General features: G+C 37.9%; 1 protein-coding gene across 1 annotated transcript in view; it reads left to right on the top strand.

Annotated features, from left to right (window-relative positions):
- Positions 1-15342, top strand: part of LOC121414238 — a 32232-nt gene extending 16890 nt beyond the window's left edge. The window contains exons 4-6 of the mRNA XM_041607350.1: positions 1327-1401; positions 4008-4123; positions 9408-15342. Of these exons, the coding sequence (XP_041463284.1) occupies positions 1327-1401; positions 4008-4123; positions 9408-14658 (5442 nt within the window). The 3' untranslated portion in view covers positions 14659-15342. The remainder of the gene's footprint in view (positions 1-1326; positions 1402-4007; positions 4124-9407) is intronic.
- Positions 15343-20329: the final 4987 nt, after the last annotated feature.

The raw sequence follows: 20329 nt of genomic DNA, 5'->3' as shown, positions 1-20329 counted from the left end.
GGTTAATGAACTTAGGCCGAATTGGGGATATCTGTTGAATTCCCATCATAACTTTGAAAGTTTATGGATCTGATTCATGAAACTTGGACATAATAGTAATCAAGCATCACTGAAAATTTTGTGCACGTTTCAGGTCACATGACCAAGGTCAAAGGTCAATGAACTTTGGCCGAATTTGGTGTATCTGTTGAATTACCATCATAACTTTGAAAGTTTATGGATCTGATTCATGAAACTTGTACATAAGAGTAATCAAGTATCACTGAACATCCTGTTCGAGTTTCAGGTCACATGATCAAGGTTAAGGTTCATGTAAGGTCAATGAACTTTGGCCATGTTGGGTTTTTTTGTTGAATAACCATCATATCTCTGTAAGTTTATTGGTCTAGTTCATAAAAAGTGGACATAAGAGTAACCATGTATCACTGAACATCTTGTGCGAGTTAGAGTAGTATTCAAAGTCAGCACTGCTGCTACATTGAACCGCGTGATGCAGGTGAGGCGGCCAGAGGCATTCCACTTGTTGGATTAAAGAACCTTCGGAACAACGAACCTTATTTCGTTTTCGGAGTAAAAAACCTTTGGAACAACGAACCTTTGGAATAACGAAGCTTCAGAGTAACGCCACAAATGTTCTGATTAACGAACCCTTTTATGTTTTCAGATTAATGAACATCGAGGTATAGGCAATTTACGTGTTTCGGAATTACGAACATTCGGAAATACGAAGTGTAACCGAGGGAATGCTCGTAGGTTGTCTTGAATGTGATCTTAAGTGGTCTTCCAAACCGTTTTGGAAAACCGCCTCGTGTTGTGGTTTTCAAGACCACTTTGCCTCGTTGAAATACTTTAAGTGTAGGTGGGGACACAACCATTCTTCAGGAAATGATCTTTACACGGAAGTACAAGTGTGTGTGCATCACTCGGTACACAGTCTTTAGAATACATGTACTCTGCAATTTCAAGCTTTGCGCCAAACATGTGACTCCACCAAGAGTGCTTCCATAGCATGTGATAATTTTTTTTTTTTTCCGTCCTTGGATGAAATTTTCAGGGTAATGTTTATTTGATTTTTCTGAGTCTCTATTTATTTGAATAAACTTTTTGTTGAGTTGGACTTAACTTTTTAACAATTCTCTGTAGCATCTGGAAAAGTAACACCAGTTATTGTTAATTAATCTGATTTGAATAAGATACATAGTAATATGTCATCCTGGACCATTTCAATGTTTGTTTTGTTTTTTTTGGGGGGGGGGAGGGTGGGGTGGTTGATTGTCAGAAGTGAAAAGCTGATGTTATTGATGTTCTATTTTATTTTCATTCTAGCTCAAGGAAGAAAAGACATCTTTCAAAACTCAACTTGATGCCGCCTTGATTGAAGTCACCAAGTTAACCAAAGAGGTTAGTTTACCAAGTTTTAAAGAGTTCAACCAAAACTATTAAAATGTGAAATTGACAAATATAAACCCTAAAAATTATGAGCACAACAATATAGGTGTTATGCAAATTCACAGCTTGCCAACTGAGTATTTTACTTTTATAAGAAACACCTTTTAAAAAAGCTGTCAATATTAGACATTTTTTATTCTTTTTGGCTTGAATTAGGTTGTGATTACATAGCTTTGTATGCAGGAGAGATCAATTATTTTCTTGATTTCAAGATTACTATTTCTTCATTATAAATCTACTTATTTATTTCTTTCAATGTGCACTAGTTTTGATCAAAAGTTTTGGGGATGACCACAGAATGTAAATTTGTCAATCTAAGGCTCTATCAGGGTTACCACAGTCATGGAAAATCCTGGAAAAATATGTGGTCATGGAAAGTCAGGGAATTTGGAAAATTTGTGAAAAGTCATGGAATTGCATTTACCTCTTCGCTATGGCAGCTTTCCAGTTTGTTGTGTCTCGCAACTCTCACACTTTGTGATCGTACTTTGCTATTATAATTGGTGTTCATGATTTCCATTGTGACATCCCAAATTCTACATAACTCCTGGGACGTCATGGGAAGTTATGGAAAACAGCAATTTAGTCATGGAAAAGTCATGGAATTCTGTTTTCAGTTTTATTTGGGAATCCTGTCAGTGAGAAATTATCACTATTAACTGAGTTTTATAATAGGAATTTGGCCTTTATTCTCGAATTGCAATGGTGATTTGTTGGATCAATGAGGTGACGGCCCAATGATAAATTATGACGTGTATCCCTTTCCATAGTTGAGATCAATTTATTCAGTGTTATGATAGAAATAAAAAATTTTATTCTGGAATTGCATCAGTTGAAGTTAATGTAGGTCCGTGAGTGCTCAGTGAGACATTATGACATAGATCACTTTCCAAAGCTGCGAATAGTCGGTTTTATAATCATATGTAGCCTATATTCTGATATTGCATCCGTTGCTTTCAAGATCATTCAGGCTCAGTGAGAAATTATGACTTTGATTGCTTTTCATAGATGTGATAAATTTTGCGTGTTTTTTAATAGCACTAATGATTTATTTTGTGATTGTTTGCTCTTTAGTTCCATGAACATAATTTGTACCTGTATACAGGTAATAGTTTCCCTGGGGCCCTGTCTTACAAAGAGTTATAGAGAGCTGCCAAGTAGTACTGATTTTCAGTATTTAGTACTGAAAAATGAGAATACTGATGGTTTCATGCAAAATACTGATTTCTAAAGTTTCAGTTTATGTGTTGTCCTATGCTATTTCCTTGGAAATACTGATTTCCCCACCAAAATACTGATTTTCAGCTTTAGAAAATACTGAAATGTTCTTGTTCAGGTTGGCAGCTCTGGTTATGATTGATCCAGTTAATCGTAACTCTATAGAAATCCATCAGTGTCATAATTTTTTCCAAAGGAAATTTGCACAATGTCCTTGATAAACAACGAGCACAGTGAATTTTCAAGAAAACAATGCATGAATATAAATCATAGTTAGAAAATATTTTGAACAAACGTGCATAATAGATGTTGATGTTGCTGGCCGTCCATAGTTGCGATTGATTTGATCAATTGCAACGCTCTGTAAGACAGGGCCCTGGTATCCCATTGCAATATGCTCCACAATTTTTTAAAGATGAACTGCACAAATCTTTTGTGCACATGTATGACTGTACACAACATTTAGAGTTTTTCCCTGATGAATAAAAATGCTAATCAAGTTTATTAAAGCTAAATTACAGTAGTTGCAGTAAAACACTGATTTCGTGAGAAAGTCTGTAAAACCAAGGTTAAAGGTATTGTTTAACTTTGTGAGCAGCTAATTTAAAAAATTCTCAAACCAAGATGAAACATGTGTACAAGTGCATGTATTAGAACTAATAAACTCTGAAAACAACCATTATTGAGAATGAAGAGCTAAAACTACAAGGCAAACCCCGATTTTGTAAATAGGTGTCTTATAGATGCCTAACTACTACACATAAGTGTATGGGATGAAATTAAGATGGTGTTTCCGGTCACTTTATATTTCAATTTTTGAAGCACTAAATAATTATTTTCGAACACAATTTTGTCTGGGCTTCATTTTTGTAACATATCACAGACACAGGTGACAAGTGTGACCTTCTAGCTCAGATGTTTTAAAAGTCAAACCAATGTTAACCAATCACTTTAAGTATTACTATATCATCGTCGATCTAGATCTGGTACAGTTACGTAAACTGCACTTTGTGAAATCATGAAATCTAAGCTGAAAAACAATCACACTGAAGATCGCCAACACAGATAGGCACACGTGGGACAGTGTATATTATATTGCTGGAATAAAGACCCGACGGAAGTGCCAGAAACCACGCTTATTTTGCTTATTTCTCAGCAATTACACAATTTCTTCAAGAATCCTTCGGCACATATTTTTTTATTCATATATACAGACACGTGGGTGGTCATTATATTGGATTGTGTAAAAAGTCATTTTGAGATCGTTACCAACACCTGGAATTTATCTTTAAGCAAACGGGTTGGATTCATGAAGCTAATTTGTATATTTGTATGAACAGAATGAGTCCTTGACTAAAGAGAACCAAGTCCTGAAGAGCAACATCTCTATCCTGTTGAAGACAGCCAAGATGGAGTTGCAACGGAAGGACAGAGAACTCAATGAATTACGTGATATGTGAGTACTGTACCTACCTATGTCACGCACAATTGGGGACCATTGCAGTCAAAGGATGCAAGCAAACTAAAAAAAAATCAAATGCAACCCAAGTGGGTAAATTGCAGATTCGTCCACTGCCAACTCGTTTCCTCACCACATGGTCAACCTTCATTTAGTCTAATGCCATTCCGTCCACCAACATTTCGTCTAACAACCATTTGGTCCAATAACCATGTGGTCCAATCATCACTTTGTCTATTCACCGAGTGGTCTATGACCATTTTGTCTCATAACCAGTTGGTGTAATGCTTGTTTTATTTTCATTCATTTTGCACAATTAACACTTAGTCTAATTAGACCAAATTGTATATGGACTCAATGGCTATTGGACCAACTGGTTAGTAGACAAAATTATGAGTGGACAAAATGACAATTAGACCGTGTGGATATTGGATGAACTGATGGTAGACCAAATGATAGTAGACGAGTTGGCAATGGGGCGAATTGGCATTGTAAGTGGGTTATACATGGGTCAAAAATACCTTTTTTGTAATTTCAATATGGGAACAGTTTCTTTTTATTTTTTGTAATGTATCTCAACATGAAATGACAATATTTTTTGTCTCGGGTCAGAGAATAAAGTATGCCGGGCCAAAATCCAAAATGGTCGCCAAAACCGCCCAAATTCAGTTTTGGCCTCAACTTCTTTATTTGGTGGTCATGTTCTTTGGTTTTGGTGTCTATTCATATGTGTTTGGGGGCAGGCAATTTGTTTTTCCCAGAATTAGTACTTTTAAACCATTATTTGTAGAGTTAAAAGGTAATTATACCTAAATTTTCCAATTTTCATAGCCTTTTTTCAGCCAAAAAAGTAGGTTGTATCGTCCTGCCCAGGTTCTTGGATATTACATTACGAAAATTTCCCGTTTGATTCTCGACCGCACTTCGGACTGCAAACTGCGGTCGTATACCCCATTTTTCGTTTGGAAAATCTCAAACAACATTTCCATCCCCGATAAACCCATCTTGGCCAGGTAATCCCCTTGTTTCAATTTCACCACCACGGGCCAGCTAAACGAGCGTTGAGCCAAGGACGAAATGATAAACAAAAGCTGTGTTATTATGTAAGACTTGTCTGCCTGTAGGAGGATCTTCGGAATGAAATTATTGTATTCGATATTAATCACGTTTTCAAAGGCATATTACATTCAGACATCCAATACTAGTCCATTTTCAATTTCGAACGAAGAAAATCGACCTCGAAATAAGGAAAGTAAGTGGAATAAAAATTACGGTATGCTTAGCATGCAAGGACCGCGATGCATCCCATATAGTTTCTGTCCGTCCAGCAAGAAAATATGGGATGCATGCCGTTCACTCGCGCAATGATACAGTCTTAACGAAAGAAAGGAAGGAAGGAAGGAAGAGAGAGAAAGAAAGAAAGGAAGAAAAAAGTTTCTATCAACGCGTGTATACATGGAACTCCATGCACTCACCAGAACTACACACATTGCAATCCATCGTGTGTGGCCCCCCGCTGTGACCGTTGATGCTGGGGTGTATTATCTTCGGACCGAGGTCAAGAAACAGGTGTTTCTATACTTAAATTTCATGCTTGAGGGCAATAGGGTTTGTAGTACTGGGAGAAGAGATTTGATAAGGGAAACTGGGGTATACTGCTCTTCAAAGCAAGATTTTCGTCATGTAGATTGTACGAGGTCAACAATAGCAAGCAGCTTCATAGAGCTATACCGCTTTTGTTCGTCTACTATGGGTTTTACGGATATTTGTGAAATATAATGTTTGTGAAATATATCTTATTAAATAAAAAATTTTAATTATCCATAGTGGATATACAGTATACCATGTACTGTACATACTGCACTGCATAAATGCATTGGCCACCATGACAAGGCGTGTATAAACTATAGTGTTATTCATGTAGAAATGAGCTCTTAGGTTTAGAATTAGATGCCTCAGAAATTGAAGATATGTTTTGTCTCAGAAACTGAGGACATGTTTTGTCAAATATGCTAATTCAGGGGGCGGAGAAAGGTAATTAACCCCTCATCATGGCATTTACACTGTAGCTATTCTGGGCCCAGTTGCATAAAAATTTACCATTATGTTAACTTTAATGTTAACTTTACTTAATGGTAACTTGCATTGAATCCTTGGTTCTGATTAGCTGTTGATCAACGTTACCATGATAGTTACCTGACCCCATAAACATAGGCCAGACACCACAACCAGATAAAAAAAGCCTCAAAATGAAGAAGATATGGCTAAATAAGTGATCTGCGTATATATATATATATATATATATATATATATATGTGATATTTTTACATGCAATTTCCGTTGCTGGTTTCATCATGTACATCAGCTGACAAGCAATCAAATTCACAATCTAATTTTAAACCTTAGGAGCTTAGGAGATTATTTCTATGACACTGTAGTTTATATACAGGCCTTGTCATGGTCAATGCATGGATATATGCAGTGTAGTATGTACAGTAACAGCACATTGTATACTGTATAGCCCCTATGGATAATTAATAACATTTTTTTATTTAATAAGATATATTTCAGTTTCACAAATATCCGTAAAACCCATTATAGAGGAATAAAAGCAATATAGCTCTATGAAACTGTTTGCTATTGTTGACCTCGTACCATCTAATATCCAAGGACTCCAGAACGATAAAACCTACATTTGGCTTAAAAAAAGGCTATAAAAATTGAAAATTTAGGTATGATTACCTTTTAACTCTACAAATAATGATTTAAAAGTGCTCTTTATAGGAAAAACAAATTGCCTGCCCCCAATAACATATGAATAGACACCAAAACTAGAGAAAAAGACCACCAATAAACAAGTTGTGGCCAAAACTGTGAATTTGGGGGGTTTTGGCGACCATTATGGATTTTGGCCCAGCACGCTTTTTTCTCGGACCCGAGACAAAAAATATTGTCATTTCATGTTGAGATAAGGTAAAAGGAACACAAAAAAACTGTTTCCACAGTAAAACCAAAAATCACCCATTCGCTTGATTTTTGTCTCACCTGCGCAGCAGAGTGAGACTATAGGCGCCGCTTTTCCGACGGCGGCGGCGGCGTCAACATCAAATCTTAACCTGAGGTTAAGTTTTTGAAATGACATCATAACTTAGAAAGTATATGGACCTAGTTCATGAAACTTGGCCATAAAGTTAATCAAGTATTACTGAACATCCTATTAGAGTTTCATGTCACATGACCAAGGTCAAAGGTCATTTAGGGTCAATGAACTTAGACCATGTTGGAGGAATCAACATCGAAATCTTAACCTGAGGTTAAGTTTTTGAAATGTCATCATAACTTAGAAAATATATAGACCTAGTTCATGAAACTTGGACATAAGGTTAATCAAGTATCACTGAACATCCTGCATGAGTTTCACGTCACATGACCAAGGTCAAAGGTCATTTAGGGTCAATGAACTTTGGCCGAATTGGGGATATCTGTTGAATTCCCATCATAACTTTGAAAGTTTATGGATGTGATTTATGAAACTTGGACATAATAGTAACCAAGCATCACTGAATATTTTGTGCAAGTTTCAGGTCTCATGATTAAGGTCAAAGGTCATTTAGGGTCAATAAACTTTGGCCGAATCAGGGGTATCTGTTGAATTACCATCATAACTTTGAAAGTTTATTAGTCTAGTTCATTAAACTTGGACATATGAGTAATCAAATATCACTGAACATCCTGTGCGCATTTCAGGTCACATGACCAAGGTCAAAGGTCAATGAACTTTGGCCGAATTGGGTGTATCTGTTGAATTACCATCATAACTTTGAAAGTTTATGGATCTGATTCATGAAACTTGTACATAAGAGTAATCAAGTATCACTGAACATCCTGTTCGAGTTTCAGGTCACATGATCAAGGTCAAAGGTCATGTAAGGTCAATGAACTTTGGCTATGTTGGGGTTTTTTGTTGAATAACCATCATATCTCTGTAAGTTTATTGGTCTCGTTCATAAAAAGTGGACATAAGAGTAACCATGTATCACTGAACATCTTGTGTGAGTTAGAGTTAATGTAATTGAGTAGTTGTTAAAGATAAAATCTGGTACTGGTAACAACTGAAAATAAAATGTTCACAAACGATCAAAACTTACACACAATTTACACAGTAATGATGATATCTGCAAAACAATTTTTCAGGAAAATATGTAAATACATGAGCAAATGCAGATCTGAAAAATGCTTGTCCATTTTTGTCTCGCCCACCAGAGGTGAAGGCGAGACTTAGGGATCCAAATGTCGTCCGTCCGTCGTCTGTCGTCCGTCCGTCACAAATCTAATGACACATAACTCCACAACCGTAAGTCGCTTTTCAACCAAACTTGGATGGTAGATGGACTTGGGGGACCTGCATGTTATGCTGCAGTTGGAGGTCACATGGTAAGGTCAAAGGTCATTTTCAGGTCAACGTTAAAGTTTACATGCAAGACTCTCTTATGACACCTAACTCCGCAACCGTAGGTCGCTTTTCAACCAAACTTGGATGGCAGATGGACTTGGGGGACCTGCATGTTAGGCTGCAGTCGGAGGTCACATGATAAGGTCAAAGGTCATTTTCAGGTCAACCTTACCTAACTCCGCAACTGTAAGGTGCTTTTCAACCAAACTTGGATGGTAGATGGACTTAGGGGACCTGCATGTTATGCTGTAGTCAGAGGTCACACGATAAGGTCAAAGGTCATTTTCAGGTCAACCTTACCTAACTCCGCAACCTTAAGGTGCTTTTCAACCAAACTTATATGGTAGATTGACTTGGGGGACCTGCATGTTATGCTGCAGTCGGAGGTCACATGATAAGGTCAAAGGTCATTTTCAGGTCAACATTAAATTTACGTGCAAGGCTCTTAAGGCAAGTGTTATTCCATCCCAGTCATATTACAATGAAGTTTCGATACAATTCTGTTGCATGCCCTCGCGAATCACGATATTTCTGGTTATTTTCATACGTGGGCGAGACACAAAATCGCTTTTGCCTTGTTAGAGTGTGGTCCCACATGTTGTTTCCCGTGCTTGCTATTCCAGGGTAAGCATATTGCAATAAAATTACCATAACTTCAAGCAATCTTGACTTATTTTTGTTGTTCTTAGAAATGAATATCATTAAGTATGTTAAGCTCTTTCGGATTGCTTCCAACCATATTCAGTTATCACACATTCTTGCATTTCTTTATAAGGCCTTTTGTTATGAATAGTAATTATTTACTCATCATTTTTTTTTATTATATAGGCAACTTGTTGGAGGAAGACCTACAGCAAGTGCTCCCCCTCGTAAGACTAGAAGACTTCCCAAGCATCATCGGCAGCCTGGCCTCCTGCGACAGAATGGAACACAACATCCTAAAAATATAAACAGTACTACCAAGAATTTAAGTAAAACAGCAGAAAGCGATAGTGATGTCGAACAGAAACCAAACGTTCAAGAGACTATGTTTGTGCGTAGGCAAAGAGCAAAGAATCAAAGGCAGCCTACAACTAGGATGTTGGAATCAAAAGTGTTGTCATCAGAACAACCTGAACAAGATGGTTCAGAGAGGTCGATAGGGGAAACTCTGTTACGTCTTTCTCAGCAGTCATCACATGAGATTGAACTTGGCCGTTTGGAGACCAAAGAAAAAAACAGGTTGGAACCATTGATGACAGATCCTAAAAAGGAAAGCCTGTTGCAAGGGACACTGACACCAGATGCTGTTGCTGCATCAAGACTCTGTGACCCAAAATATGCAGGAAAACCAGAGGAAGTGCATTCATCTGTGATGCCATCTGAAGCAAAGAGGGAAAAAATGGATGAGAAAGAGAGATCAAGAAGTAGATCAATTGAAAGATCTTCTGAGATTCAATCTAAAGACAAGAAATCTATTAGAATATCTGATGACCATAGAGATGTACTGCCCAGGAGTCAACCTGATGAAAGATCATCCAGAACTACGTCAGATTACAAAAGAAGTTCTCCCAGTAGATCTACAAGGAGCAGGTCGGATGACAATAGATCATCTAGGAGTAAATCTCGTGACCGCATCTCAGAAGAAAGAACTATTGAGAAAGAGAGATCAAGAAGAAAATCAGTTGAAAGAACCACTGAGAATCGGACCAGAAAGGAGACATCTCCCCCCAATATAGAAGAAAGAACTGTTGAGAAAGTGAGATCAAGAAGTAAGTCGGTTGAAAGAACTTCAAAGAGTCACTCAAAAAATGAATTGTCTATGAAAATATCTGATAACCATCGAGATATGCATCCTAGGACTCGCTTGCGTAAAAGGTCTCCAAGAACAAAGTCAGATTACAGAAGATGTTCTCCCAGTAGGTCAAATGATGAAAGATTTTCCAGGAGTGATTCTCGAGACCGGGCGGTTGGTAAAAGATCATCCAATTATAAATCCTGTGAGACTGACAGAAGATCATCTAGTGGTAAACCCTGTAGCAATTCCAGTGATGAAGCCAATGACCCCAAACTAAGTAAAAATATTCGTCCAAGAAAGTCATCTTCTTCTCAAAGTCTAAGGTCAGGAAGGGATGTAATAGTGAAACAAGCTGAGTCTCTGGCATTCAACCGCTCTGGTTCCCGCAGAGGAAATGTTTTGAGGGACAGACATAACGATAGAGACAGAAGGGATAGTAGACGTTCCAGTACTCCAATACAAGAGTCCAGTAGAGACTCCTGCAGATCGAAAGAAATTCACAAAACACTGAGCAGTATTATAATGCCTTCAAGAAGGGAAAGAAGCCAGAGTCGGGCAAAAGAAAGAATGTCTAGCATTGCGAGAGATTCTGTTGCGAAGGCTAAGGCTGTGCTTAGCAAGCGTTCAAGTAGCAATTTCTCTCCCAATAAATCCCAAACGCATTTGTGCTTCGATGGGTTGACAGACTGGGCAAAAACAGATTCAAGTCTTAGGGACCAAGGTAGTGATAGGAAACGGAAGCACAGATTGTCATCTTCACTGGGTAAAGAATCCCAACTCAATGCCAAAAAGTTGAAGGCAGGTTCTAGCAGTGCAGATACCTATAAATTATACGTTGAAACTGAGATTCACCTTGGGGAAGATGTTTCCAATACTTTTACATATGAAGAAGGACACACTGTCCTTGCCTGTGGAACAAAAGACTCTATTGAATGTACCTCTAGTAAAGTTTTGGTACCGCACTCAAGTGTTAGCGATTCCTATGACACAACACAGAGTGATATGTCCTATTTGTATGCATCAGGGTTTCAAGGTGATAATGGTGGCCCGAATCAGTCAACAGATGCTGCAGGATTAGGTTTGATTAAAGAGACTGAAAAGAACAAAGAAGATGGTGAGCTGTCAGAAGGAGAAATCATTAGTGATGATGATGATGTAAAGGCAAGTAGAACTGAAAAATCCAAACACAGTTCTTCAGGGAAGAAAAAGATGCATTCATCAAAACACAAACATAGTCACCACCATACCAAACATAAGAGCAGGTCAAGTACTGTAAAAACGGCTAAAAGAGGCAAGAAGCACAAGAGGAAAAGCAGTTCCGAGCAAGAGGCTCTAGAGAGGAAGAAAAGAATTAGGGAAAGCAATATTAGTGATGATTCAATACAATCGAAGACTCCGGATGATGTTGCTCCATGTGCTACAGATGTAGAGGTATTACCATGTTTACATGACCAAGGTGAACCAGACACTGCTTATGAAATTACAAATTGTTGTGGGGACCAGGAAAAAGATGGATCAGTGTCCATTGAAACCAAATTGGATAACCATATAGCACCCAGCAATGAACCAGAAGGCGAATGTGATTCACAAATCACCAAATCAGCATTAAGAACCTCTGGAGATATTGAAGTCCAAACCTTGACAAACGCTAACACTTCAAGCTCTCCTGTGGAAGGACAGGAGCTTTCTGAGGTTCAGGACGAAAGGATAAATGAAAGAATTCGTAAAACAGAAGATCATGCCAGAAATGAAAGTGTCACAAACCTGAATATTGTGACTTTACCACAGGAATCTATTTCTACACCCATCAAGGAATCGGCTTTTGAAGGAGAGCCGGGAATGGCAGACAGAGAAACAGGAATAGCTAATGTTAGTAGAGGAATTTTGTTTGAGGATCTGTGCCTGTCCTCATCTGTGGATGATACATCATACCTGTCCTGTGTTGGAACTGGCTCAGAAAATGTTAAGAATAGTTTCTTGAACTCCTTGGAAAAGCCTGATGGTCAAGTCAAGGACACTAATGATTCTTTGGGGAATAACCAAGCTTTTAAAATAGAAGAAAGCCAAACCGGTGAAGCAGAGATCGATGACCCAACCAACTTGAATTTGCAACATATTCATGCCCCACTTGAAACAAACAGTAGTGAATGTGTTACTGCTCCAAGTAATTCAGAGGGAAACATTTCTGACTTACAAATGGAAAATACATTAACTGGTAAAATGGTGGCAGGTGAAACTTACCAGGAAAAGGTCCAAGAAGGAGAAGATGTCAATAGCAGTCTTTGTGATGCATCAGTGGAGTTGAACACCAGTAAATCATCTGAACCTGTTCAAGGCATTGCCGTTGATCCATGTGTGAATGCGTTGAACAATGATGATTCAGTGAGTGATCATCCAGTCTTTGAAGAAGAGAACGATGCAGTGTCCTTGCATGCAGGAAACGGAGGCCTAGATAGTTTTATGCATGACAGTGCCCCCAAGTTGAAAAATGACTTTGATCAACTCTTCAGTGAAATGGAAAGTGTCAGTATCTTGAAGGAATCAGAACAAGTTGATGAGGCGGAGACTTCACTGCAGTTGACATGTGAATGGAGTAATATAGAGTTCCAGGATTCATCCACCAAGATGGGTGCTGAGCCTGGTCAAGGATCTGTCACTGTAGGTGCTCCTGTCTTTGATGATGGGTGTGCCCAAGACATGGACTATGCTAAGAATCCTCTAGGCATTGACATGTCGTTATCAGGTCAAGAGGAAGGTGGAGAGATGGACATAAAGGTTAGAAAAGAGAACGGAAAAGGATTTTCCCGCAGTGAAACTGGAGAAACTTCAAATGAAAAGCATTTTAAAATATCCTCAGGTAAAGCAGCTGATTTGCAATCTAAAGACTTAAGCTCTTCCAAAGTTGACCCTCTTAACCTTGGAAATGTAGTCAAAGGTGTATGTGATGCCTTTGCCTCAGGAGCAGCTGGAGCAAGTACAGTTGAAGAGAAGTCGAGTACAAGTACAGTTCAAGAGAAGTTAAGTAATACTGCAGTATCTCTAAGGGTTGGCAATGGTGCTCTCAAAGAGCCCTCCCCAGCGGTTGAGAGTGAACGGACTGATGAGCAGACAGGAAATGTATCTCCAAGCACAGTGACAGAGGTCGACCAAGAGCATCGGCAAGAAGGTGAAAGAACATGCCAAAGGAAAGGTAGAGATGAATCTCTAGCTTCCAGTAATGCCACTGAGAGAAGTGATGAGGGAGGGTCTGAAATTGAACTTGACTTCATAGAAGATGTTGAAGAAGAGCAAGAAGAACATGAACGCGAGGAAGAGGCAGCGGAGGAGGAACAAGAGGATAGCATCTACATCATTGATATACAGCCTGCAACTTCTCATGAAAAGAAAGATGACTCATGTTCAGAGAGTGAGGAGGAGAGGGAGGGGATGAACCAGTCAGGTAGTAGTTCCGCTGATCTAGAAGGTAATGTTCAGCCCTTTGAACCTGCAGAAAACAGTCTTGGAACAGAACTAAAAAAAGATGACTGCAAAGAGATAGAGAGAGACACCAAGAGTGATAATATAGTTGAAGATGAAGATGCAAATGAGGAGGGTGGACAAAAGTGTGAGGATTCAGAAGGAGAAGAAGGAGAGATCTTAGAAGATGGTGAAGAAGAAGAGACTGTTCCAGATTCCCGTAGCAGACATGACAGAAAACGACCACGTGAAGATTCAAGGACAGATCAACGACATGAGGCAGAATCTGAAAGATCTCATCCCAGCCGCCATCACCACAGAACTGTCCATCGAATATCCTCCAGTGGCAAAAGGGAAAGCGGCTCCGACAGCCGTAAGCCTATGAAAGATGGAAGAGGTGAGAGAGGTAGAAGTGGCTCATCAGAACAGAGGTCACACAGAGATGTGGAGAGAAGAGAGAGCAGGAGACGCTTAGAGAGAGAGGACAGGGATTCCAAAGGAAAGTTGCGCAGTGATGAAAGACACCCCAGGTCAAGACTTGAAGAAAGGCAGAGAGAATCTGAGAGAAAAAGGGAGGAGGATAGCAGGAAAACTTTGGATCGGAGACGAGAAGAAGACCGTCGTAGGATGGAACGGAAAAGGGAAGATCAAAGACGAGAAGCACGGAGGTTAGAAGAAGAGCGTGAGGAACAGGAAGAAAGGCGGAGAGTCCGAAGGAGAGAAGAGAGTGAAAAAGCTAGGTCCAAGTTACACGATATTGAGAAAAAGTCAAAGCTACAAGAAAGCGAAAAGAAAAGAGAACCGCAAAGAAAATCAAAGAAAGCATCAGAAAGTAGGAAGTCATGATAAAAACACTTGAAATATAGGAATTTTTTTTATTTGGTTAACATAAAACTCACATAGGTAGTATAGTCATTTTTGCACAATTATTGATAGTCCAGATAATGACCATATTTTATTTTCCGCTTAATTCTCCCTCGCATAGTACACAAACAAGCCAGACCATTGATCGCGAGACTCCAGAAATCTGTCCACTCATGATGAAATGGGATATTGTTTGTATAGGTGTGATGTGCCATCAATGTCCGTTATTGGCGGATTAGATTGTTCAATACAGTCCAGCAAGTGGACTAAATTATTGATGGCTAATTACCATTAATGTTATTGTAAATTCTCAAAAGACCATATTGGTAACCTGTGTATTTGGAATTATTTACCGTGTTTTCTCAAAGACGGTTTTCTACTTCCGCCATCCATCTAGGTGCTTGTTGTCAACATAATGCTCTCAGATCGTGTGTCTGTCCATCTCATTTTTGATCTCATAACTATAGAACCGTTGAATGGATCAACTTCAGTCTTCATCCAAGCATGGATATTGCATTGACACTGATCCGATTGATTTTCAGGGTTTCATGGTCAAAGGTCATTTAATACCTGAAAATACATTATTCTTGCAATAAATGAAAATCATTCAAGGATATGGGTAAGTACTTACCTCATGTATGCATGTGGAAGTGAAGATTTGAGGGTTTTGAGTTCAAAGGTCATAGGTTACTGAGGTCATAATGTACACTGAATGGTCTCTTTCTCACCATTAACCATTTAAGGGATCGACTACATTAACCCTAAATAGACTGGGCTATTTCGACGCCTAAAAAGACTGGGGGGGGGGGCTGATTTAGCCCCCCCTTATGATCTTTGCCGTTGATCGCGCGATCGCGACGAAAATTGGCACACCCGTTACCCATGGCATTATCTACAAAACTGTAACATTAAATTCGGCAAAAAAAGTCTCATTAATTATGTTAATTTATGCGTAAAATCATAAGTTTACTTTAATTAATAAAATAATGCCCCTGAAATGCTAATTTTTGTTTCACATACTCTAGATAGGCATCTCATCAAATTGATTTAAAAAAAATTTCAAAATCAAATTTATTTTCTTATGTATTCTATTGTTTTCTAAATTTCTTATGTATTTCTTTGTTTTTCGACTTTTTGTTTTTTATTGTTTTTTCAATGGAAATTGTCAGGGACTTTATTTTGACCATAAACAAGATAAAATTAATTGATTTTAAGCAGTAAAAGGAAAAATAATGAAACATTTATGAATTTTGGCCAAGAACTCTATTTGCATTGGATTTGTACACAAATTCACGTTTTTTGAGTAATTTTGGGTCTGCATGCACTTACGAAATGTTGCGTAATTTTGTAACCGTGTACCCGGGGGTCACAATTTCGGTCTCAAAAGTTGCGCGAGACTTGAAAGTAAAAAGTCAGCGAGCGACGCGGTCAAAAAATTTCGCGCAGCGGATTTATCGCGAAAAATGTCGAGGGGGGTCGAATCAGCCCCCCCCCAGTCTTTTTAGGGTTAAGGTTCTTAAATTTATTTTGGAGGGACAATAAACTTATTAGATTTAGGGGTCAGGCGGTTAAAGGCCACAGAGGTCATATACCCCATAATATGTTGTTCTCGCAGTGAAGAAAGAACCATTCAGAGTATGATCTTCAAACTTGGTTCACATATGCAAACTGAAGGGACAATGATTTGTTTGATTTGAAGGTTGAAAGTCACAGTGGTTGTCTGTTTGTATTTCATCACGTTACTGAAGTCAGAGCCTTTGTCACCTACACCTACGACAGTGCAAACCCGTTTCATAGAAAATTAACATAAGATTCCACAATGTGTCCCCCAGCCTTACAGCATATTCATTGCTAGAAAAGCACATGGTTAAAAAGACAGAGACAATTGCTTGACAATGGTGTGATTTTTTTTATTGAAAACCTAGAACCAGTGAAAATGATTAAAGTTTACTTGTAGCTTGGTCTCATTTGCTCTACACCGAGTTGAAAGTAGCCCATTTATTCATTTTTATTCAAACCACCGATATGTAGCTGGTACAAAAATGTTAAAACGGCTGTGTTCTACTCGTCGTACGGTCGACTTAGAGCAAATGTGACCAAGGTATTACAGTCATATTTTTATGTTTTGTTAATTGACAAATGCATGCATGTCATGTGGCATCTTACGTCAATTTATAAACCAATGCAATCTTTCTCATCAGATAATAGTTTATGAAATAACACCATTTTAATAACAAATAAATTAAGATAACTTCTTAAAACTCTCTTGATATTTACTAAAAATACTTCTTTTATTCACATAGCACAACAGAGGAGGCGTTGTGGTCTAGTTGTTACAACCCTCGTTTTTAAATCAGAGGGACATGGGTTCAAATCCCATCCTTGGCATGTTTTCTGTCAGCAAGAAATTTACCCACATGGTGCTGCACCCAACCCATGTGAGGTGAATAGTTACCCGGCAGATTTAATTCATTGAATGCACCAAGCACCTTTAGCAGCTGGAGCTGTAGTCGGGGTGCGCCATGGAATGAACAACTAGATAATTGGCGCCTCATAAATGCTATACATGATTATTAAACATAAATTTTGCAGCTGGTTCCTAGAAAAATATTTGGGGTTGGAAAACTTCCCGGGATAACTTTGATCAGATATAAAGGTGGAGAGCTTGTTTTAGTTTTATCTCCTCATAATGTCGTTAATGAATTTGGTGCAGTTTGGAGGGCTGTTAACAGGGCTTTCAGTAAGAAACCAATTTATTTTCACATTGATTATTCTTTCAAGTACTTAATTTCTGTATGATTGCAGCATTTTCATGTATATTTAATTGATGTACATGTATGTATTCATATTGAATATGTCTATACTTTATAGAATTGTAATTATGTATTAAAGAAGAGGTTATACATGTACATACTGTGTAAATTTTACATGAGAGATATGGAAAGAAAAATTTGTAAATTTGTGTGTATATTCCCATATTTATTTTGATTATGATGAGTTCAAGGATTCATGAAAACTGCCAGCACTGGCTACGTTGTCAGTGAAATCTATGGTTTTGATTGGCTAAAAAGTATTTGGTCCCTGACTGTTTCCATGGTAACTGTCAGATAATGACAACTTGTCAATGTTGTCAAGTTTCATGAAATCGTGCCCTGATCAAAAACAGGTTTAAAAAACATTGAAATATCATATATCATTTTCTTGTAAAAACGGAGAGATGATGTGAAATTTCTCCGCCTAACGCTTGATAAAGATGATTTTATTATTAAAGAATTAAAACACTAAGGCCCGTATTTTGAACTCGGGTTTAATTTAAACTGTGGTCCTAAGTTGAGGTTTGTTATTTATGGATAGCCAATTGTGGCAGTTATCTTGTAACAGAAGTTCAATATGTCCGCTCATCTGACAGTCAAATCTTTCGTAAATGGCTGAGGATTATTACTGAAATACATGTCATTCTCTTCCTCATTTAAAACATTAGGGAAGAGCTAAGTAAAGAAAGGAAACGTCTATTGCAAACACATTTCTTTTTTGGCTTGCCATAGTTTTAACATAGTTGGACCATACGGCCTAGATTCAACTGGTTTTCAGAATACGGGGCACAATGTATCCCTGTCCAACTTGCTGGAAGCTAAGCCTTTGACAAAGTCATTTCATTTTGATATCTATGAGGCCGGTGAGAATCTGTTTGATGTTGCACCGTGTTTTGGTGGCAAAAGCGTGAACTGACACAGATATGTGTATTTGTTTTTGGTTGTCTGAACATTTGACAATCGCTGAGAAATCATTATAAGGGACAGTCAACAGTTGTGACACCATTTGATGATATGGGTGTTCCAACCTTAAATGATTTATGTTCTCTTTTATCTGACCAAATGGTCAACAGTTGTTGAAGGGGAGGGGAAGGTGGGGTAAGTTGAGCATAGGGGCAAGTTGAGCCACCAGCCCCAGGCCAATAATGAATGAGTCAGACATTGTGGTGGTGTCATGTATTGATGACCCATAGCATAACCCCTAACCCCACCACATTGTTTCCAACTTTGAAACAAAAAGTAGTTTTTTAGAGGGAAAAATATGAATTTCAGCCAAAAAAGTAAAAAAGAGTGTGAAATAGATAAAGTGCTTTATAAACACACACGTCTTTAAATATAATATAGACATGATAACAACATTATTAGTCCAGGTATGGATCTTCATTCTTTTCATAGTCTTTTATATGATGGATGCATAATAAATGTGTGGATACAAAATTATCGCACTAAGTTCGGACTGGGGTAAGTTGAGCCAAACAGCATGGGGCAAGTTGAGCCATGGTAATTCCTATGGTAATGTATCTTAAAAAACAAACCATAAAAATCGATTGAAATGCAGGCTGAAAGGAGCAAATTTACATGACTGCTCTTTTACAGGATGTTAGTATTTATAGAGAATTAGCAAGTGAAAAGACTTTAAACAAAAAATTGACATGCTGGTTCTCACCCAAACATTTTGTACATAGTTTTTGTGGCTCAACTTACCCCAGAAGGTGGCTCAAACTTACTCCATATATGGGGCAAGTTGAGCCATTTGACATCGTTTTTTTTAAAGGTCACGATGACTTTCAGTGTGGGGATAGAAAGTTATATATAGGTGGAAAATATTTCAGAAGAATTAAATTTCAAGGCAAGGTACTTATTTCGACAAGATTATTAATATATCAATTCTAACATGCAAAAAGCAAAAACTGTCACAACTTACCCCGCCTTCCCCTACATATCTTTTGGTGGCTTGGAGCACAAGTTAAAAGGATAAAGCCAAGATTTATTTTTTCAAGACAATCAGCTTCATGTTAAAAACATGCATAGAAAGGAAATTGAGATGGTTGCGATGTGATTCAACGATGGTTTTCAAATGTTATGAATTTTAGCTTTGTCACTCCTTGGTATAAGTTCTGGTGTCCGTGAAGCATTCCAAGCTGAAATTACATGAAAGAAATGATTAAGTTATTGATTTGTTTTATGTCATCAAGAGTATTTCTTCATCAAACTTCTTTAAGCTAAGTTTCCGAAGTACTTGCTTGAGATTATATTATGCAATGCTGAATATTTTTATTTGAAATATTTGTTTCTAGATAAAATATACGGGTAACCCACACTGATTTGTTTTATGTCATCAAGAGTATTTCTGCATCAAACTTCTTAAAACTAAGTTTCGGAAGTAGGCCTACATGCTTGAGATTATATGTAATGCTGAAAATTTATTTAAGATATTTTATTTCTGAACCCCTCAAAAAAAGTTCTGCAACTCAGTTTTGGGGGATGATATCTTTTTGGTTAATGAAGTGTAAAAGATGAAACTGGTATCATTGGAACGCTGAATTATTCTTCTTTACAATGACATGCCATTTGCTGTGATTATGTAATCATGGAATATGCAATCCTGAACAATGAGAAAAGTCAGAAGTGAAATGTTGCAAAATGCATTGATTTCTAACAAGTCTCCATTTAAGAATTTCCACCATGCAGGTGACAGTGAACGCACTCGGTCCATCCTCGAAACAATTGGAAATTGGCTATTGGAAACGACACATTTTGCAACATTTCATTTCTAACATTGCTGCGTATTATCATGTCTGTGTATTTCATGATAACACTAGCATTACAAATGACACATG

Source organism: Lytechinus variegatus, chromosome 4, assembly GCF_018143015.1.
Source record: "Lytechinus variegatus isolate NC3 chromosome 4, Lvar_3.0, whole genome shotgun sequence".
Lineage (NCBI taxonomy): Eukaryota > Metazoa > Echinodermata > Echinoidea > Temnopleuroida > Toxopneustidae > Lytechinus > Lytechinus variegatus.
Note: the sequence above shows the minus strand (reverse complement) of the source record. Positions and strands in the feature narration are given on the sequence as shown.